Genomic DNA, 23,125 nt, shown 5'->3' with positions numbered 1-23,125 from the left:
AAAAAGATAATCAGCATTGTAGACTGGACTCCTAATCTTTCTTTCTTCATCCATTGCTGCTTTTCAACCTGCTGAGTCCCTCCAGCAGAGTGTCTGTTGCCCCAGATTCTACGTTTGCAGTCTCTCGTGTATCTCCTGCCTCATTGTTTCAGTCTGCTATTGCCCTATCAAACTATCTAGACCCTTCCCACTTGTGTCTGTGACACCTCTGATGCCCTCCTCCACTTTGACTGTTTCTAACTCCCTGGCCCTAACAAGCATTTTTACCATGGACGTACAATCTCTTCGCATCTCCATCCTGGCTATCTGGATGGTCTGTGGGCTCTCTTCCTCCTTGAGTGTTAGCTCAACCTGTACCCTTCCATCTACACTCGGACTAACCTGCCTATAATTGTTCTTGCATTGAACAACTTCTCCTTCAACTCCACTCACTTCATCCAGATTTAATGTGTAGCTAGAAGCACGCGTAGGATCCAAAGCTATGCCTGACCTTCAGTGGAATACATGGAATACTCTTCATTTCAGTCGTAACAGAGTCCCCTCCCTCAACTCTTTCCAAGGTATAACGAACACTGCATTAGTGCTGCCTTCTGCACACACACACACAGCAGTTTTGTTTATTTTCCTACTAATGTCTACCCTGCTTTGGAGAGCATCTGCATTCAGTCTACTGGGGCAACCTGGGCTTCCCACTACATCTTGCTCCCATTCTGACCTATCAGTGTGTGGCCTCCTGAATTAAAAAAAATATTATTTTTTTTAAATTTAGACATACAGCTTGATAACAGGCCCTTTCAGCCCACGAGCCCGTGCCACCCATTTACACCCAATTAACCTATAAACCCCCTGTACGCTTTGGAGAGTGGAAAGAAACTAGAGCTTTCTGTGGAAAATCCATGCAGACACAGGAAGAATGTACAAACTCCTTACAGACAGCGCGAGTTTCGAACCCCGGTGTCAATTGCTGGCATGTAAAAGTGTTGCGCTAACTGGTATGCTAACTGTGCCCCCCTATAATAATAAGGTCCAATACAAACTTGAGGAACATTGCTTCATCTTCCACATCAGCACTTTTGAGCCTTCTAAATTTGATGTTAAATTTGACAACTTCAGGTAAATTCCGTGATAATAGCTCAGATGGGTTTTCTTCATCTTTGGGATTGAAGGCCGTGAATTGACTGACGGTCATGTCCTCCTGCTTTGCATTTTGTAACTCTCCCATTTTAAGTCCCTGGCTTCACTCTCTAACTCAATGATCAGAAAACCAAGTTATCCCCAAGGTAACCCTGGTTTCACCCTCTCAAAAGTGTTCCCTTTCCCTCCCCTCCCTTCTTTTGCCTCCTTTTCAGTTCTGACGAATGGCCTCCAGCCTGAAAAATTAACTGTTCCTCTTTCCACAAATGCTGAACATTTTCCTCATTTTCCATTCATGTTTTAGATTTTGACCATCACATTAAATAACTTTTTTTGCAGAGTGATCTCACTCTGTAAGAACTATTCTCTTTGTTCTACTCCTCCTTTCTCTATCTCCTCAGCTATTGAAAAAAAAGGAAGAAAAAAAACAATTTCTTTTTTCTAGTTCTTGGACCTAAAATGTTAACTGCTTCGACAGATGCTGCATAGTTTGCTGAATGCTTCAAGCATTTTTTGTGTTTTTCAGGGTTCCAACAACCGCAGTTTGCTTGTTATACTTTTACTATTCTGTAGGTAAACTTGCACCCAAACTGTTATCACAGCAAAATGCTAAGACCAGTAATCATGCCTGAGAAACATGTTGATCAGTTATGACACAGGTCTTTCGGAGTCATTTGTGCTGATTGATTGGTAGTTATTTTAGTAGTTTCTTCCATGAATAAACTCTGAGTGGCTGCTTCTGGAGCTAAAGAATTATTGGGACATGAGTTTATGACAAATGAGGTTTTTTTGGAAAAAAAACTTTAGAGGATGACTGTTCCTGAAAGTAAATGCAGAAAAAATAAGTTCAGTCAACTGAATAATTTTCTTTTCCAGCAGTTGAGGCTCTAAGTGAAAAGGAGCAGCAGAACGAAGCGTTAAATGAAAGAGAGCCATGCTCAGCCTCCAGCAGCTCTTCGACCAGCAGCACATTGGAGAGGGAAGAGAGAGAAGACAGACAGGCGGGCGAGATTGAGACAGGCAAGAAAGATTGCATCTTTTTGTATCCGTTCATTCCCCAAGAGCATACTGCAGGAATATCTGCTAATAACAGTTTAACAAACTGAAAGGGGAGATATTTCTCAATAAACAGTAAGAAAAGTTATTTCTGAACAAATAAATCTTTTGATCTACTTTTAGCTAGTGGGTTCCCACCCCTTCACTATCTCTGCCTTTGTTTTATTTTCTTAATTACCAAAGAAGATCTGTTGCTTTATAAAACCTATCAGAGGTTTTTGATACGATCAAAAAAAAACCTCTTGGATATTTGCCAGGCAATGCACTTAGTTGCTACTCCCAAGATCAGGCAAAGTAAATTACTTGTAATTTGAAGTTGATATTAAAGAAGTATGTAAATTGTTTAGATCAGATGGTCATGTTCTTGTTTGGTGCAACACCAATGTTTCACTCTGTTTAGTTTCACCTCACTGTGCACTCCACAGTGCAGAACATGCAGCAACACTTCCACACAGCTTTTGCTGTTCTAACGGAGAGCATTATTTTGCTTTTTTGACTTCAAAATGGTAGCGTGCGGAAATTCAGAAGTTTGTTCCAATGTCGACCATCACAGAAGTAAGCAGAAGTTATTGTTTTAATGTTATCCTGAATTTGTCTGCTGATGGTTGGACACCCTCAAAGAAAAATGCTTTCTAACATTAAAGGCCTGTTGTGTTTTCTTCTGTTTGGCAGCAGGTCGGTGTTTGATCCGCCAGTCCAGCTTGGAGCAGTGCAGTGCCATCTCCAGTGACAAAAAATTCATGCTGGACATGTTGTATGCAAAATCCAAGGCCGGCAATTTGCAGGAAACCCCGGAGGAGATCCTGACTGCAAGCAAGAAGAAAAATGTAGAAGAGGCTTTGGTGGAATCCACAGAGTGTTTGATCAAACGCTTTTCTGGGCACGATCAGAATCAGAATGAGGAAAGCCCAAAGAAACCATCAATTGAAAGCATCCCTGGGAATGTAAAAGCCAATTTGGAGAAATTTACTGAACCTCCAATCAAATCTTTGAAGGAACAATTTAGTATTGAGGCTGAACTGAATGAGAGGAATGCAGAGAAAACTCCCATAATTGTGTCATTGAAGAAAGACTCTGAATACATGTGGGATCAACTTGAAATAAGTCCAAGAGAGCTGAAGATCAAAGATCTAGACTTCACAGATCTCCGAGATGAGGAGGATATCGATGTTTTGGATGCAGACTGTGGAATGGATGATAAACAAATGATGGCATCACCTGCTTGTTCGATGATTCCACCTGCACCACCTCTTCCTCCACCACCCCCTGGCTGCCCAGTACCTCCTCCACCACCACCACTACCACCAACTTTCGGACAGGTTCCTAGCCCTCCTTTCCCTCCCCCTCCTCCACCTTTTAGCTTAACATCACCCCAAGGAGCAGACTCTGCATGTACAAAGAAGAGAAAAACTGTTAAGCTTTTCTGGAAGGAATTAAAGCAGCCAGAAAGCCCTTTTAGGAGCTACAAATTTGGCCGGGGAACAGTCTGGGCTTCCTTGGATAAAGTGACGGTGGACACAACTAAATTGGAACACTTGTTTGAATCTAAAGCAAAGGAACTACCTGCAAAGGTGAGGGATTGAATTGTCTATTGATTCTATAAATTTAAAGAGTTCCTAAGAATTTCACAATCTGTGGTTTCCATTGGAAATTGAATAACTAATTTCTAACTTGAGAAAAGAGAGATAAGATAATGAGTTTATAGTGATATACATTGTACAATGAACATATGTGCCAAAATTCTAACTTGCTGGAGCTGAACAGGTACTCCTTAAAAAATAAGACCACAAGAATACACATAATTTGAATTAAAATGGGATAATGAATGCAAAAGTTATAGATAATAAATATTCAGTTATCTGACTGCAAAAAAAGTGACTATGTATAAGTGCTTTTCTTGCAGCTCACTGTGTCCACTCTAGCCAATGGACTTCCTTCTGTATTAATCTCATCTTCCATCTTTTGGTCTGTACCTTTCTATGCTTGGGCAATGCAAGTGTTCGTTCAGAAAGTTCTTAGATGGTGTGGGCTCTCTCTCTGGCAGTGCATTGGGGGTATTCATCATTCAGATAAAGATCCCACTCAAATTCCCTCTCAATCTCTTCCCCCTTATTTGCAATTTATGCCTTCTAATTTTTACCACTTCCACTTCCTCTAGCAGCTCATTCCATATACCCACTACTCTCTGTGAAACAGGTTCCCCTCGAGTTCTTTTTAAATCTTTCTCCACTTGCTTATGGTTTTAGAAGCACCTACCCAGTTCTTTTATTTGTTTAAATGTTTGCACTGTGTTCAGTTTATTTTTTTGTACTACCAATTAGTAGTAATTGTGCCGTGTCTGTAGGAAAAAGGTATTTCAGGGTTGTATGTGATGTCTTGTATGTACTCTGACAATAAATCTAAAATCTGAAGTACTGTTCTGGTTTAATCTGCCAAAGTGCTATAACTTTCATTTGTCTGAGTTAAATTCTATCTGTCATTCCTTGGCCCACTTTCCCAGTTTATCTAGACCTTGGATAACCTTCTTCACTGTCCACTATACCATCACCAATTTTGGTATCATCCATAGCTTTATTAACCGTTAACTACATTGTCATCCAAGTCATTCATAAATGTAAAATAACAGTGGACCCAGCACTGATCCATGCAGCACTTCAGTGTTCATAGGCCTCCAATCTGAGTAAACTGCCTCGACTACCACTTTCTCCTATCTTCGAGCCAATTCAGTATCCCATTGACCAGCTCAGCCTGAATCTCATGTGATCTGACCTTCTAGGCTAGCCTACTACACGGAACCTTGTTAAAGGCCTTGCACAAATTCCCTGCCCTCATCAATTTCCTTGGTCTCTTCAGTTAGCGCAACCCTATTACAGGGACCCAGGTTTGAATCTGGCGCTGTCTGTAAGGAGTTTGTACGTTCTCCCCTGTAACGTGCGTGGGTTTTCACCAGGTGCTCTGGTTTCCTTCCACCCTCCAAAAACATATGGGGTTGGTAGATTAATGGCACGTATTTCAATGGCTAGAATTGGCTTCTACTGTGTTGTAAATAAATAGAATATAGAACACTGCAGCCCAGTGCAGGTCCTTTGGCCTCAATGTGGTGCCGATCATATGTTCCTTTAAAAATATTTACCCTCCCTAACCTATAACCCTTTTCTTTTAAATTCAGGAAATCAAATACTGGAGACATGATATCACAAAGCCATGCTGACTATCCGTAATCAATCCTTGCCTTTCTAATTGTTGATTTCAGATTAACAGCTCCTGCAGTATATTTGCCTTTCCTTTAAAGGATTTAGACAATGTCTTTCATGAGTAAAATGTTGTAGTGTAAAGATGGGTGTCCTGTTTACTGGGGCACTAGATGTCCCCTTTTCTTCCATGCAATGGCAGGCAAACATTTTATTGTAGATAAATGTTAAAAGCAGCTGCCTAATGAGCACCCAGCCATAGTAAATTGTAACCTGTTGTGTTTCCAGTAGTAATCAGCCTTTTTCTGCTGCAAGCAGAAATAAATTTTGAAAATGTACAATTACTGTCTTTTTTCTCCTTTCCTCCCATGTTTGTTGCACCTCATCAAATAAAATTGATGGATTGTGTGTCAGGTATACAAACACTGAAGACATTGTACATGAATTACATAAAAATCAATTTAGAATGACCCCCCAATATACACCCAGTGCACTGCACCACACACTTGAAGGATCAATGACGTTGTAACTCTTCAGAGACAGGACAGGGAGGTGTGAAGTACAGTATGAATATGGAAAATTTCTTTGATAGAAGTCACTGTCTTCTCTACATCCTGCCAGAGTGACCAACATTAGTGTTTTTTAGACAGCAAATGTTGAAAAAAATCTGTGAAAAATTTAACATAAATTACTCATCTTGTGGTCCTTTACACTGCATCTCTTATGTTCTTGTGCGCATTAGTCCTGGTGCTTTTACGTGGAGCAGCATGGCCTGAGCCATCAGCTGGATGTCAACTTCATGAGGTGAGTTTTGTGGTGCGATTTAGACTACAGGCTTCCCCCCAAAAAGTAGTAGGGGTCCTGGAGGATAAATCACGGTTCAGGAATTGACTAAAAACGTTTTCCTTTTTAGACTGCCCATGTTATGGCAAATTTCTTTGATTGTGCCGTTACATGCCTGCCGTCTGAAATCCTTAATTGAAAGCCTGTCTCAGGCACCAGTGATCCGATGCTTAGGCAAGAAAGAAGGAAAAAAATTTAAATAAAAAAAATGTAGTGGAGGGCATAGTTGACATGTTAAAATACATATCCATTTTCTGCACTGACGTGAGATTTTTACTGGAATTCCTGATGAGTATGACATAAAACAAATCCTTCTGAACTTGTGGGCAAAATTAAAGAGGGTTACAGACTGACATAAACTATCCTGTTACTGCATTTAAACTAATTCCTCACTCTCTGAATCATTTCCTATTGCAATAAGGAAAAGGTTTGTAAAGATACAAAGATCTTCCTGATTGTGTAAATTTAGGCCCCAAGGGAAATTAAAATTCTATGATTTCTGGCCCCCAAATATTCTTAAGGAAGCAATGAAATGCCATGATAATTAATCTTAGGTTTTGCAATTGTTTTCAATGTTTTAACTGATGAATCTTAAAATGCTTGAAGGAATAAAAAATAATAAATAGTCTAGTAATTTAATGGCAAGAATTGGAAGGATTTTAAAAGGACCTAATCTTCTGTTAAAACATCAATGAAAATTGAGCAAGCTGTACCTTGTTAAAAGGTTACAGTAGACAACCATTTTAACATCCCTAACTTGCGCGGAAACCAATGTGGCCGACAATCTACTGGATGAAATTAGTGGGCTGAGAAACAACAGCGGAGAAAAAAAATTGGTCAGCATTTCAGGCTAGAACCCCGCATTGAGACAAGGGTGAGCTGCTGTCTTTCTATAGGGTGTAAATAATTAGGTTCAGATGTTACCATTTGGTTCCCACTGACTTCTACTTCGGTGTTGCTGGGATGAGCTAAATAACCATCCTGCCATTTAAGGCTTCTGCTGAGATATTCGAGTAGAAAGAGAAACAGAGGAGATGATCCGTGGGACGGTGACCACGGTGGCGGACCAGCAAGGGGATCAGCGGCTGAAGGACACACAGGTGGCAGGGCTACTGGCGACTCAAGACAAGGCCGCAGACTGCTGGAGACCGGCTCACGTCTGGCTGAAGGGGGTAGCAGATGTCGGAGCTGGGTCGAGGTCCAGGTCTGGAACTCGGGCTGCCAGTGATTTGGACTAAACTCTGTGCTGCTGCGGGTCACGTGGGGGCTGCGGGAGCGCTGGAGGTGAATCCATGGACGCTCGGTGACTCTGAGGGAACTCCCATTTGCTTCTCTTTCTTTGACTGTAAAAGGCACCTCAGACAATTTCTGCTGATGGTGAATCTGCCTTACGACAGATGCAAACAAATTCTGTACGATATTGCACTGTCTTTATTACATGACAATAAACTGAATCTTGATCTAAAACGTAGTGGAAAAGGAAGGATTAATATTTTAATTGCTGATCTTTATGCTACTTAAATGACATCTGTACTTTGCTGTAAAGCAGTTTGTAGCATCTTAATATCATGAAAGATGCAATGCCAATGCTCTAGTTCTTCAAATCCATGTCTATTTTCTCAGGGTACTGACCAAATTCTCTGTATAAAATTCCTTGGGCAATAGTCATTCAATGTTAAAGAGCTTCTACAAGCATTTAGACCACAAAAGCTTTTTTATTTGAGCTCATGCAGTATTCTGTCAAGTGCACATACAGCAGGAAGCCACGAATTGGCCCAAGGCTAGGAGGCAGTAATAATGCCCGTGATTGATCTTGTACAGACCCCTGATGCATTCCAGCATGTTACTGGCTTAATCATAAACTGGATAAACTTGTTGAGCTGTCAACTTCAAACAATCCTGCGCAGAATTATTTCATTTTCTGTATAAACATGAAAAAATAGGAGTTTTAATATCCCTTGCTGGTGGATTTTTCAATTGGTTTTGAAAGCTTATATTAAAGCAGCTACAGGAGCAGAATTAGGCTATTTGGCCCTTCTAGTCTACTGCCCCATTTAAATAATTTCTGATATATTTTCCTTTCAAACCCATTCTCTGGCCTTCTCCCCATAACCTTTGATGCCCTTGCTCATCAAGAACCTCTGCTTTAAATTCACCCCATGACTTGGCCTCCATAGCTAACTGGCATCTAATGTTCAGAAATGTCAGTATTTATCTGAGTTACTGGCCTCCTAAAGTATGTACTCTACTTAAGTGCTTTTGCAACAATTGCTGTTAGTTGAATCATGGCCTTGCTCTTGAAAGAACCACTTGCATTTCTATGGGCTTTTTCATGACCTTGTGATATCCCAAAACTGTAACGACAGTGAAATATTTATAATGAGTTGTCACATTGTAATGTAGGGCAAATCACGCACACCACTCATGCTTAGGATTTTCCGAAAACCAACAATTGCCACATTTATTCAACATCTGAGAAAGCAATGAAGGTTCAGTTCTTGAGTATTGTAAAACAGTTACCTCTCAGGTAGCTCACGTTGTTGACTATTGACTGATCTATGACTCCTGTATATTTATGGGAGTGGAAATGAAATGAGTACTGTGAAATGGGAAAATGGTGAACTTTTCATTATTTACTTTTTAAATTTAGACCAACAGCACAGTAACAGGCCATTTTGGCCCATAAGTCCATGCTGCCCAATTTAAACCCCATTAACCTAAATCCTCGATTCACTTTGAATAGTGGGAGGAAACTGGAGGCCCCGGAAGAAACACATGCAGACGGGGAGAACATACAAACTCCTTACAGACAGCATCTGATTTGAACCCCAGTCCAGTCCTGATCGCTGGCATGGTAAAGGCATTGCGCCAACCGTGCCGCCCAGTATACCAACTGTGCCGCCCGATTTAAAATGGTTCTCAGTAAAGATTCCTTATTTAAAAAATTGAGTTAATTTGCAACAGAAAGTCTGTTCTTACAGACCACAGTGAATTATTTTTTTGGCGCCATAATACTGTATTTTCCCCCTCTTTCATGAAAATCTAATTCTAGGGAAGCTGATTTGCAGAAAATTAGGGGGTGGGGTAAGGGGAGAAAGGCTCATAACTTCCTCTCGGCAAAGCAATTGACAATGTTTCATGACAATGGGAGACAAACTCTCAATTGACATCTTCTAGACTTCCATGTTTCACCTGAATCTGTTTGATGTATACTGATAACAGTGGACAACAATTTTTTTCAAAAGTCTTGCTTCCTGAGAAACAAAAATTAGGGATTATGATAGACAAAGATAATTTCAGATTTGCTGTATCATGTAGGAAGTTGGAGAAACATTAAATTAACTTTTATTGAATTTCACGTTTAATCGCATAATGAACCTCTGAGCCAAGCTCTCAGGTTGACTGCTCATGTTGCACAACAAATGTAAGGAGCCCAGGGTTTGACTTTGTCACCAATTTTACAACTGAAGCAGAGCTCATAGGCTTTCTTAATAAGTGCCGTCCTTGAGCCTTAAGCGCAAAGACACCACAATGTAACAGAATGTATCGCAGCTGTTGCCACATTGATAAGACATCTCTGCTATATTGAATCTTCCTGAAGACAATAAATGCTATTGTTAAGTAAACTCATGATGCTATTGCCTGAAAAACACGTACATCAACATGCATTCAGTCTACATCAATGTAATGCACAGCATCTGTATAGGTCAGACGCTTTTATAGCCTGCCTGCATCTATCCTGACTAAGCACGCCTAGGCCTAAGACAACATTTGTATAGCATGTGCACTGAGTGCATGCCCAGGCATGCTTGCTTGGACTAACCAAAACAGCTTGCTTTGTGAGCTATACACTAGTGGACTTTAAATATGACAGGAAATCACAAAAATAGCTTATATCTAATAAAACCGTACATAATAGGAAAACGTAAAGGTGATTTTTGTTTCAGCAGCCCAAGATCCATTAAATATACCCAAAATTGTTTAGGAACCAAAATCTTCACTGTCCAGTGTTATTAATGCAAGGATGGACTTTGCAGCTATGACTGGTGAAAGGTGAATGAAGGAGGGATGGGTATTGCTGGGCAATACCTGGGCAATTGCTGGGCAATTGCTATTGCCCTGAGACTTTTTTTAAAAATGGTGCATGTTGACTTTACATCATCTTTTATTTTCCAGAAAGGAGGAGATTCCAAAAAGCAAGGATTAATTGTACTGGATCCAAAGAGAAGTAATGCGATCAACATTGGTCTAACAGTTTTGCCTCCAGTACACATCATCAAAAATGCCATTCTCAATTTCGATGAATATGCAATCAACAAAGAGGGGATTGAGGTAAGGAATCCGTCCTTGAAACAACACCATGGCACAGCTAGTAAAGCTTTTGTCACCCAGTTTTAATGACCAGGGTACAATCCTGATCTCATGTTGTTTGCATGTCCTGCATGTGACCTCATTGGCATTTCCAGATGTGGTGATTTCCTTGCACACCCCAAAAGATGGCATGGGTTGGTAGATTAATTGTCCATTCTAGATCACCCCTTGTGTGGGTAAAACAGTGGAATCTGAGGCCTGTTTCTTTGCTGTGTGGCCATATGAAAGTACTGACCCAGGTCAGTTTAGCAAAGGAGCAGGGGAAAAATGCTGGAAATCTTCAGCGAGCCAGGTAGCATCTGCAGGGAATTAGGGTCAACATTTCAGGTCAATACTTCATAGGAGGTAGAAAGCAGTATAGATCATACATGTTTTAAAAGAAGGAAATTATAAAAAGGAAGGCCTCTGATTGGTTGGAAGGAAGAGAAAATTAAATGACAAAACTGTCATGGTTCAAGGTCAAGAGAGGCAGGAATTGGACGTAATGAAAAAGATATCATCTAGTGGAGGTGTAAATGGAAATAACTATAATCTCAAGTTGATAACGAATATGGAAGATTGCAATGTGATTGGTCAAGAGTTGTTCCTTACTCTATTTCTCAGCTATCTAGTCTCTCTTCCTGTCTCCAAGATTTTTGGATCAGCATTCAATCATTAACAATTCTGTTTACATCCATTGAACCATAGAACATTACAGCAAAGAAACAGGCCCCTTCGGCTCTTCTAGTCTATGCCAAACCATTTTTTTTTGCCTAGTCCCACTGACCTGCATCCAGTCCATAACCCTCCATACCGCTCCCATCCATGTACCTGTGTAAATTCTTCTTAAACGTTAAACGTCATGGATATCCGGCTTCTTCCAACTTCATCCTTCACCAAGGGAGCCAAACGAGAGTGTTAAGATTCTTCTTTTTCCTTAAACGGAAAGTTGCTCCATTATCCACCTCTCATCACCCTCATAAGATTCATGGATCAGGAATTGCAAAGCAAGAAGAAAGGGCCTGCCTGGGCTGAAGATAATGGGGAGGCTTTTAGCCAATACGGTGGGTGGAAAAGTGAAAATGACAGGATAAGAGGTCGCTATATCAAGTTCAAAATCTGATAAATAACTTGTTCATATTTACAGTTGGCTGTACCAGAGCCCATTTTAGTTTCTTCCTCATCTCCCACTTCCATCCCCAATCCAAGTGTGTCAAAGCGAGAAGAACACTGGATTGAAATGTTTACTCTGCTTCTCTCTCCACAGATGCAGTCTGACTTCCATAATGTTCCCAGCACTTTATGTTTTTACTTCATGTCTTATTTTGGTCATTCTAAGTTAACCAACTAGAGATCTAATTGAGCCTGCTCTGCAACATGACAGCAAGAGCTTCATGACTAAACATTCCCCCTCCTCCCCAATTCCTCCATCTCTCTGACCGCCACCCTTCTCTACATCCAACAGCCACATACAATGTCAGGCTTCAATCTTGCATGAAACATTCCAACTTAAATGTAGAGAAGCTACATAAGGTTCAAATGCTACCACTCCACATAAAGTCATAGGAAATGTACAGCCCAGGAGAAGGCCATTTGGCCTCTCTCATCTGTGCCATTTAAAAGATCATTCTCACCGTCCCCCCACCTCAGCCCACCTCATAATTTATTTTGAAGACCCTGCATGCATTTCCTATAGAAATGGTTCGGTTGTCCTCAGTGAAGTTATTGTGGTTTCTGTGTCTTCCACTCTTTAAATAGACAATTTTTTTTGTGTGGATTGTCTACTGTGTGGCCTGCTGCACCTTCAACTCCGAGGCTGGCATTGTGTTGTCCATAGCTATTCCAGTGTAAACCTGCTTCCACCAGCTTCACTGTGTGATGTTCAGCAATTTTTATAACTAACCTCAAAAACAAGTGGGTTTAGGAGAGGCAATAGGAGACAGTGTTTATATGTCCTTCCAAAAGCAGTCAGATATAAACTTCTTTGTGTGGCCCTGACTAACTCCAACTCTTGCCCTGAGAATCTCAGCATGTTGAGTAGTTATTACAAAGCTGGCAGCACCATGTGCAAAACTATTTTTTTTTAAGACCAACCATTGTGACTAAACATGGCACTCTAGCCAGAAATTTATTTCAATGCTGATGTATCTTCAAAAGTATGCCAGAAGTAAATCATGAAAATCTGTAGACTCCGCGGTTGAAGTAAAAACACAAAATTTTGGAGAAGTTCAGCAGGTCAAACAGAGTCATTTATGTAGCAGAGGTAGAAGTACAGAACCGACGTTTCGGGCTTGAGCCCTTCATCAAGGTGTGAGAGAATACCGGCAGGCGTCCAAACAGAAAGTTGGGGGGGAGGGAATGTCAAAGGCAGGAGATGATAGGTGGAGGAAGGAGGGAGGGAACAGCAGTAATGAGGGGAGGGTGGGTGGAGGGGGAAGGGAAGGGAGAACTGGAAAGACAGGAAAGAGGGAGGAGAAAGAAAAGGCAAGTAAGTTTAGCAGAAAGCAGAGAAGTCAATGTTAAGGCCATCTGGCTGGAGAGTGCCCAGACAGAAAATAAGGGTTTGTTCCTCCAATCTGTGGGTGGGATAGTACACAAGGCCATGGACAGACATGTGAGTCTGGGAATGTGACTCAGAATTGGTTGGCTACTGGGAGATCGCTGTTGTTGCAGATGTGGAGGAGGTGATCTCAAACGTGGCTTCCCCTCCACCACTATCCACAAACGTGGCTACCCCTCCACCACTATCAACTCAGTCCTCACCCACATCTCCTCCATTTCCCGCTCATCTGCCCTGGCTCCCTCTGCCCCCAGACACAACAAACACAGAATTCCCCCTCATCCTCACCTACCACCCCACCAGCCTCCGCATCCAACACATTATTCATCAGAATTTCCGGAATTTACTACAGGATCCCACCATCAGACACAATTTTTCCTTCTCCTCCCCTCTTGCTCACTCTGTGATTCCCTCATGCACTCATCCCTCCCCACCTATCCCCCTTTCCCAGAACCTTCCCCTCTGGTTGCAGGAAGTGCAATACTTGTGTACACACTTCCTCCTTCACCACGGTCTGGGGCCACAAACAAGACTTTCAAGTGTATCAACACTTCACTTGTATATCCACAAGACTTATTTGCTGCATCTGGTGCACCCTTTGTGGCCTTCTCTACATCGGAGAGACCAGTTGCAGATTGGTAGATCGCTTCGCTGAGCACCTCCTCTCCATCTGCAACAATAGCGACCTCCCAGTAGCCAACCATTTCATTTCTGAGTCACACTCCCACACTCACATGTCTGTCTATGGCCTTGCATACTATCCCACCTTGACCACCTGCAGATTGGAGGAACAACAAACACCTTATTTTCCATCTGGGCACTCTCCAGCCAGATGGCATTAACATTGACTTCTCTGCTTTGTGCTAAACTTGCTCACACCATCCTCCTCCCCCTCATTGTTGCTGTCCCCTCCCTCCTTTCTCCAGCTATCATCTCCTGCCTCTGCCACCACCACCCACCCCCCTACCTTTTTGTTCAGATGCCTGCCAGCATTCTCTCATATCTTGATGAAGGGCTGAAGCCTGAAACGTCGGTTCTGTACTTCTACCTCTGCTACATAAAGGTCACTGTTTGACCTGTTGAGCTTCTACAGAATTTTGTGTTTTTACTTCAAAAGTATGTCAACATTTTCCCAGCTATAAGAATATTTTGCAATAGAAGAAAGGCTTTAATCCTTATATTTACAGTTTTGATTATTTTTCTAAACATCTTCCCAATGTTTTACTTTATCTTTTTCATTTCAAGGTGGATGGAACTAATTTGGTTTCTTCAGCTTCCTCTATCCCTGCACCTACAGATACAGTGTAGCTTCTGTTCTGGCCAATCATTTGCCAGCATTTTGTATTAGCTTTGTGTAGAACATGGATCATAGAAATCTACAGCATAGTACAGAGGCCCTTCACAGTGTCGTGCTGATCTAATAACTGCCTAGAATTTCCCTACTGCATAACCCTCCATATTTCTCAGATCCATGTAACTATCTAGTAGTCCCTTCAGGTATCCTACTGTACCTGCCTCCACCACCGTGGTCGGCAGCTCATTCCATACACCCACAACACTCTGTGTTGAAAATTTACCTCTTACATCATGCCTGTACTTACTCCCAAATGCCTTAAAGCTATGTCTTCTTGTGTTACCCATTTCAGTCCTGGGGAAAAAGCCTGTGACCGTCCACATGATCAGTGCTTCTCATCATCTTGTACACCTCTGTCACACCAAGAGGAAAAGACCAAGTTTACTCAACCTATCTTCATAACTCATTCTCTCCAAATCCAGGCAGCAGCCTTATAAATCTCCTCTGCACCCTCTCTATAGCATCCACTTCCTTCAGGTAAACTGTGCATGTTTTCCTGTCTTGTAGACAAAGGTGCCAATTGGCACCTCCTTAGATGGGGCAGGAATTGTGAGGGGTGGCAGTCGAGGTACACAAGTTTCAAATGGAGTTGCTGCACTAACTTTCACACCAAAATCTCTCTCTTCATTGATATATAGTGACAACAAAATATTGGTATCAACAATGAGGCCCTAATCAACTGTGCTCTTATACAATTTTGTTATGGACATCCTGGTATGCCAGCTCACTGTGGAAATGACTTTACATTTCCTTGATTTTCAACGTAACAGCACTAAACACAATAACCCTCAAACTAAATAACATTGCTTCCTCGATGATCATCCTGAACAATAGGGCACCACAAGACTGTGAACATATTCTCCTATTGCACTCACTGTAAACTCATGGCTGTGTGGCCATCCACCTTCTATAAATTTGCGAATGACAGGCAGGATCTCAAACAATAGCGAGTTAGAGTAGAGAAGAGAGACAGAAACACTTGTGGCTTGATGCCAGAACAACAACCTTTCGTTCAATGTCAGCATAACCAAAGAGATGGTCATAGGCATCCAGAAGAGAGGTGGAACTAACTCCCCAATCTGTATCAACAGTGCTGATATGGAGGTAGCAGACAGCTTTAAGTTCCCAGATTTGTCCCTGTCCACAGACATTGATGCAGTGGCCAAGAAAGTCTAACCAGTATCAATATTTCTTTGGCAGCCTGAAGAAATTTGGCATGTCACACCATCCCTTAATAACAGAAAATATCCTATCAGGGTCAATCACTGCGTGGTGCAGGAACTATTCCACCTCAAATCACAAGAAACTGCAGAGGATTTTGAATTTAACTTTAGGCCATCACACATTCCTCCCTCCCCTCCATGAACTCCATCATTACCTCTCACTGCCTGGGAAAAGCGGCTGACATATTAAAAGACCCCATCCTGGCAATACACTCTTCAAACCCTTCCCCTCAGGAGGAAAATTCATGAGTATAAAATCGCACACCATCAGATTCAAGGACAATTTCTTTCCTAACATTATCAGACTCCTCGATGAACCACAAAAGAGTGAAAATATGATGCCTTTGTTTCATACTGACTGATCTCTCTCTGTAACTCTCAACTGCATTGTGTATACCTGCAAAATGATCTCTGTCACAGCATCTTTGAAAGTGACCATAACTTGAACTTGATGTTCCATCATTAATGGACAAATCATCTACCTCTGTCATCAGTTTGTTCTCAAAGTTTACTGTGAATATGGTGTAATAAGGTATTAACTTACTATTTTAGTTAGCGGGTCAGTATTGTGTTAAACATAAGGGAACGTGGGGCTCTTCCTCCGGAGCAGCTTATGCTTTTGCCTTGGCTTTACATCTTATCCGTCCATGTAGAGGTATCACAAACAATTATTCGGCATTTCTCTAATTTTCTCTGCATTGTAATAAATGTACAAATCATACTCTGCATTGAGGTTTTTTTAAGAAGCCCTATTTGATTCCATGTAAATACATTAAAAATGTCTGCATTTCATATAAAGTATTGTTTGTAATTACTAAATTGTCAGTGGAAAATTATTTAAATATTGGCATGCTTTCTTTGCTACACTGATATGAAGTTAGTATATCAAATAACTAAAATCAATGTATGCAATAAATTAAAGGATTCCCTTCACAAGGAGTTGAATAATTACTTTGAGTCGAAATATTATGCTGGTACTGATTCCCACTGCTAACTCTACTCCAACCTCCTCCTACTTCATGCAGAAGATTTTGACTATGGTTCCTACAGAAGAAGAGAAGCAGAAGATCCAAGAAGCCCAGTTGGCAAATCCTGATGTTCCCCTGGGTACAGCGGAGCAATTCCTTTTAACCCTGTCCTCCATCAATGGGATCAAGGCCAGGTTGCAGCTCTGGGCTTTTAAACTGGACTACGAGGTCATGGAAAAAGTAAGTCCTGTTGCACAGAGTTAAGGCATGCTACAGCTTTCAGAAGAAATGTTCTCTCAATTCAAACAATTGGGTGTTATGTTACATGTACTGAATCCAGCATAATATAAAAATAAAAATGACTTGCATTGAGAAGACTATAAATGCAGATTGTAGAGCTTCATACAGCAAAATGAAATGCAATTCAAATTCCCCATCAATGGATGACCCACTGCTGGTATACTTTAGATGAATTTTGCAGATAATGGACATTTTGTGTAATTCCAGATGCATAACTGTGTACATTTTACCTTTACTTGCTGTTGAAGAATCTCAATTAAATTTTGAATTGACAGGCATGTGCTAGTTAGCAATGCTTAAAATGTCTACAAAAATACATTGTGGAATATGATGTAAAACATGAAAGTCTGCAGACACCACAGTTGAAGTAAAAACACGATGCTGGAGAAACTCAGCAGGTCAAACAGTGCCCTTCATATAGCAAAGATAAAGGTACATAATCCACGTTTCGGGTTGATCCTTATCTTCGGATGCCTGCCTACATTTTGTCCATACCCTGATGAAGAGATCAAGCCTAAAACATTGGTGATGTATCTTTGCTACATAAAGGACACTGTTTGACCTGCTGAGTTTCTCCAGCATCGAGTTTTCACTTGTGAAGTATGATGAACTTTCAACTGCACATTGGATATGCATTTTTAAACTTCAGGAAGTCAGACTTTTAGAACAAGAGAATAATTCAAGAAGTTTGTGAATCTGTTTCTTTGCCAAACATTTATACTTAAAAATGTTTCCAACTGCATATTTAACTGCATATTAAATATATTGATTTTATATTTAAAATTACATCTGAATAGAAAGTTTGTATGTAAACCTCTAAAATTTAAGTATTTGATTTTTTTTAATAGGAAATAGCCGAGCCATTGTTTGACTTAAAGCTTGGAATGGAGCAGCTTGCGAAGAATAAAACCTTCAAATCACTTTTGGCAACTCTGCTTGCTATTGGAAATTTTCTGAATAACTCAAGTGTAAGAAATCTTTCTACTTTCAAAATGCTGGGTTGGCAATCTGAAACCTTACGAATTCCATGTTGAAGTTTGCATGTTCAATTTATGTTTCCTCCCCAGGCCAAAGGATTTGAACTGAGTTATTTGGAGAAAGTGTCTGAAGTAAAGGACACTATCCAGAGGCAATCTTTGCTGTATCATACATGCAACCTGGTAGTGGAGAACTTTCCAGACACAACGGATGTGTATTCAGAAATTCCAGCAATTGCAAGATCTGCCAAGGTAGGTAGCAAGAAGGGAGAGGTGCAATGCAAGATGACAGGATCCACAAAAATTCGGTACTCCTTGAGGTTTCTGTTGCTTAGATCATCAGTTACTCAGTGCAATCTCAGAAGTATAGCTTTAGCAGGCCCTCCCTCCCTTCTCCATCTGTTACCTCCTGCCTTTGGGACTGTGCTCCTCCCCCCATGCCTCCTCCTTACCTTTTTATTTGGGTGCCTGTCAACATTTTTCTATACCTTGATGAAGGGCTCAAGCTTGAAATGTTTGTTATTTATCTTTATCTGTTTATCTGTTTATCTTTATCTGTACACTGTTTAACTTGCTGAATTTCTCCAGCATTGTGTTTTTACGACTGCATGGTACTTGGTCAATGATCCAAGCATCCTTGTAGTAACACATGAGCTCAAAACCCTACAATTAGTGATGCCTCTTATCTGTCCCATGTATGCAATTCCTTCCCCAATCCCTTGCTTATCTCATTGTCCTCCACGAAGGTGCAATTTAAATCTATCTCAGGACCAAGTCAATTTGTCAGCTCAGTGTAATTTTTAAAAAATTTGTTATGTTCTTGTCTACTGACCAGGGATTTTCTACTACCTTGTCACTTTAAAAAAAAACAAACAAGCTCCTCCCATTGCACCCCAACAGATTCAGTGCTAGTGCTACAGTCGGTCCCATTTCTGCAGTTTATGCTCGGAATGGGGGGCCTTGTGTTTCCCATCTCATTCCAGTTCTCTACCCAGGAAGGAATCAGATTCTCTGCCAAACCAAATACTTCAGCTCTGGCTGAGCTGTATTTTTTCTTAAGTTGAGACACATTTCTCAAATAATCTTTACAATTCAAATTGACTTTTTATCACAATGATACAAACACAAGAAGATAACTTGAAATCAGAATGAAGAACTTATCTTTCCCAATGTCAGACACAGGAATCTGGAGCCACAAGCAATCTAGTGGAGAAACTCAGCAGGTCAAGCAGCATGAGTGGGAGAGAAAGGATAATTGAGGTTTTGAGCTAGAACCCTTCACCAAGGTGGCAATGTTGACTGTTCATATTTTTCCTACTGATCAAGTCAAGTTTATCGACATCTGATTGTGCAAGTACAACCTGATGAAATATCGTTTTCCAGTCCTCAGTGCAAAACATGCAGACACACAACCAGAATAACACACATACAGACAAACAATACATATGCAGGACAAGTATTGCATCTATACAAAGAAATAAATATTTTTTTGTGAATGTAAGAGTCTCTTAGGGTTAGTGTGAGCAGTTCCTTTGGTCGTTCAGCATTCTCACTGCCTGTGGAAAGAAGCTGTTCCTCAGCCTGGTGGTGCTGGGTCTGATCCTCCTGTATCCCTTTCCCAATGGGTGCAGCTGAAAGATGCTGTGTGCATGGTGGAAGGAGTCCTCAATGATTTTGTGCGCCCTCTTCAGACAACGATCCTAGTAGATCACGTCAATGGTGGGGAGGGAGACCCTAGTGATCCTCACTGCCGATCTTATGGCCCTGTGGGACCTCTGATGCATTTCTCTGCAGCACCATACCACACTATGATGCAACCAGCCAGGACGCTGCTTAACCTGCTGTGCTCCTGCAGCAGGTAGCTTGAAATTGATTCTAAATTGGGTCATTATGTATATTTTTGTTCCAAAAGTATGAGATTAAAATGTTCGTGGTTTACTTAATTTAGTAACCACATACCAAGTCTTTCTGAATTTTGGACTGTATTTGTTGCCGACTGCTATAATTTTTGCACTGTGAATTTATGTTCTGTTTCTGTTCTGACCAGTAAATGTTATATGCGATGCTTAGCTGTTCATGGATTATTCTCTTCACGTGGACTCTGGTCTTTACTCACAGATTGATTTTGACCAGTTGGCAGAAAGTCTTGTTCAGCTGGAAAGGAAATGCAAAGCATCATGGGATCACCTGAAGATCATGGCAAAGCATGAAACAAAGGCTGTTTTAAAAACCAAGATGACAGAATTTCTAAAGGACTGCAGAGAAAGGATTATAATCCTCAAAGTGGTACATCGTAGAATTATCAACAGGTCAGACTTCAGGTTCTAAGTTCTGCATGCCTGCAATTCTTTGAAAAAAAAAGTCAGTTTTTGAATGAAGCTTCTTTTTAAAATGAGGTCACAATTTGAAGTTCTGTGATCTAGCAATTCTCATGTTCCAAATATATTGAACAGATCTGTCCTAATTAGTTAATTCTAACTGAGTTCTAAAATTAATGCATCTGTAGCTGCATCCCTAATCTGGAGCAAATTAACCAACCTGTGCAATCTCAGCCAGTAGCAATCTTATCCAACATCGTTTCCCACCTTACAGAAACTGTGGGTTATGGATTCATTTTCAGAACCCTCCAGCTTCCATTCCCTACAACTGTTTCACCAGGCTTAAGCAGAACAGTTCTCATGATGACCAGAAGAATACGGTCGAGGGCATTTTCTGTGGTCGAGCACCAGTCGAGTTGCAAGCAGACCAGAGAGTTTCAACATGTACATACAAACTCCCAGGATTTGAGGATTTGTCCATATTCTGTTGTTTTCATTTTTCCAGCAGAGATATTCATTTCTATTTTCTCCTGGTGTTTCCCAACTTTGGTCATATTCATTTAAAATGGAAATTCCATTTGACTCATTGCCATGTCATTCAGGCCCAAAAAAATACTTTGACAACTCTTTTTGTGTGAAAGGTCCATCCTGATTTCAGCCCAGATCTGTCTTTGTGTGTCCTCCTTTCTAGCCTTTGGTTTCTGCTCTCCAGTTCTCTCTCTCCTCTGTGGCTCCCTCTCACCCCTATAGTTTTAAGCCATGAACCGTTTTAGAAATGCATGAAACAACATTCAATGAAAATGAAAACACATTGCTGGAGAAACTCAGGAGGTCAGTCAGTGTATTTTATTTGGTAAAGATACATAATCATCATTTTGGGCTTCAGCCTTTCATCAACATTACCTTGATAAAGCATTTTGTTTTCACTTCAACCATGGTGTCTGCAGACTTTCATGTTTTACTTCCAAACATGCAATGTGTCACTTTTGTTTAGTTATGTTTCTATCTACGTTCTTATTCCCCCCACACCCCAGCCCAGCCATCCTAATGCCATGTGACTTGCTGGAAGTGTATTTAAGCCTAAGGATCCAATATCTTTCTTGCTGATGTTTCTCAAGAAGCAGATTTTGTAAATCCACATAAGAGACAAAAGAGAAAAACAAGTTGCTTTTTCCGATTGTACTTCAATGGCTGTTGTGCAGGACCTGAAAGACTTGTTTCCAGTCATTTCACAACAGACACTGTGAGTAATTACCATGAGGTCAAGGAAATCCTCTTAGTGAAGGTATGTTCTGGACATTGGCAATAATAAAGTATTCCACAGTTAATGAAGCAAGCTCTGTCAAAGTTTTAAATTCATATTTGGACTACTTTTTGATGTTCCCAGGATTGAATGCTATGTATTGAGGCTTGTCATTGGGCTCAACTGCTGGACAAAAACCAGCACTCACGAAGTAAATCCAGCAATGAGCATTTTGCAATAGGATTAAGAAATAATCAAACACAATGGTTTTCCAAGAAGTTAAGGGTGTGTTAAAGTTGATATACATGCAGCAGCAAATGCAGTGCTGTTACAGCACCAGTGATCGGGACCGGGGTTCGAATCCTGTGCTGCCTGTAAGGAGTTTATACGTTCTCCCCGTGTCTATATAGGTTTTTCCCGGGGGCTCTGGTTTACTCCCACCGTTCAAAATGTATGTGGGGTTGTAGGTTAATTGGATGGCATGGGCTCATAGGCCAGAAGGGCCTGTTACCATGCTGAATGTCTAAAAAACCATTTCTTTTGAAGCATTGCAAGATCTTTGGCATTGTGTGGCAGTGAGCCCCCCAGAAATAATATATTGAGATTGAACTTGTTACATTTCTGTCTTTACTGAAAACTATTGTGGAAACAAGCCTGCTTTGTGCAACTGAGCATTTAAGGAAGTTAGGGTTTCTGTGTTTTCCAATTGCAATGAGAGACTCACAGGTGCATTCTTGAGGGCTGTTCCAGAAAGCAGTTGTTCCCAGTTGCAAAGTTTCTGACTCGCAAAGTAAAAGGGCAGCAAAAAATGACAGAACAGTGGTTAGGTTGACCCAGGAATAAGATCCTTCATGAGGTAGAGAGGTCTTAATGCTTACTTCATTATTCCATAATTAAATGTCCTGAGAAAGTCACTTGCTTAAATCTAGTCTGGTCACACAAGATGAACCTTCTGCAAATTGTAAGGATCCTAAATGAGAGAAGGCAATCTCTCTGCCCGTAACACATCATGGAGGCAGCAACATAGCAGCTTATTCAACAAAACTGTTCGTGCCCCTGCATTCCTACTCTACTTAATTAGCAATACTTCCACACCTGCCTGATGGATCACACATACACATTTTTTTTAACTTTTGGTGTTGACTTGTGCAGAAACCTGATGTTCCTAAGTTTAGTTATGTTGTCATGACAAAGGATCAGAACCCAAAATGTTGTCAGACTTTTTCTCTCCATGGATGTTGTCCTCAGCTTCTCATTGTTTGCTTAAGATTCCAGCTTCTGTTTTGCCTGTGTCTTTCTTAACTTTTATCCCCCACTACTGAAAGTAAAACCTCACAAGTCAGGGTCGGCACCGAGGTGGGGGCATCCGCGGGCATTGCCCCCCCAACCGAGGTGCTGAGCCACCCCATACACTCGCGGCCATCGATCCTCCCCCGCCCACATCACTAGCTTGCGTCAAGCGTCACTAGCATCTAGCTTGATGCATGCTAGTGATTCACTCAGCAATAAAAGCAGCGCTTTCATCTGCTATGTCGGAGTGACGGAGGACTATAACGTTCGTCAGCAGATAGTGACCCCCTCCCCACCGCTGAGTGAGTTTGTGAGCAT

The 23,125-nt window shown here is 41.1% G+C and overlaps 1 protein-coding gene and 1 long non-coding RNA gene across 8 annotated transcripts in view; one reads left to right on the top strand and one right to left on the bottom strand.

Annotated features, from left to right (window-relative positions):
• fhod1 (formin homology 2 domain containing 1) overlaps positions 1 to 23,125 on the top strand; it is a 276,370-nt gene that overhangs the window by 239,259 nt on the left and 13,986 nt on the right. For 4 of the 7 annotated variants that reach the window (XM_069901429.1, XM_069901428.1, XM_069901426.1 and 1 more), the window contains 7 exons: positions 2,011 to 2,154; positions 2,863 to 3,761; positions 10,401 to 10,556; positions 16,737 to 16,919; positions 17,828 to 17,947; positions 18,047 to 18,208; positions 20,075 to 20,265. In XM_069901429.1, the coding sequence (XP_069757530.1) occupies positions 2,011 to 2,154; positions 2,863 to 3,761; positions 10,401 to 10,556; positions 16,737 to 16,919; positions 17,828 to 17,947; positions 18,047 to 18,208; positions 20,075 to 20,265 (1,855 nt within the window). The remainder of the gene's footprint in view (positions 1 to 2,010; positions 2,155 to 2,862; positions 3,762 to 10,400; positions 10,557 to 16,736; positions 16,920 to 17,827; positions 17,948 to 18,046; positions 18,209 to 20,074; positions 20,266 to 23,125) is intronic. The other 3 variants (XM_069901427.1, XM_069901425.1, XM_069901424.1) reach the window with 2 other exon arrangements.
• Positions 7,974 to 16,398, bottom strand: LOC138744775 (uncharacterized). Its single transcript, XR_011345759.1, has 3 exons — positions 16,256 to 16,398; positions 11,406 to 11,605; positions 7,974 to 8,145 (listed from the first exon to the last, which is right to left on the bottom strand). It is a non-coding gene; the product is annotated as an uncharacterized lncRNA (long non-coding RNA).

The sequence above is a fragment of the Narcine bancroftii genome, chromosome 10 (assembly GCF_036971445.1).
Source record: "Narcine bancroftii isolate sNarBan1 chromosome 10, sNarBan1.hap1, whole genome shotgun sequence".
NCBI classification, from domain to species: Eukaryota; Metazoa; Chordata; class Chondrichthyes; order Torpediniformes; family Narcinidae; genus Narcine; species Narcine bancroftii.
The sequence above is the reverse complement of the archived record's forward strand: the minus strand, read 5'-3'. Positions and strand labels throughout refer to the sequence as shown.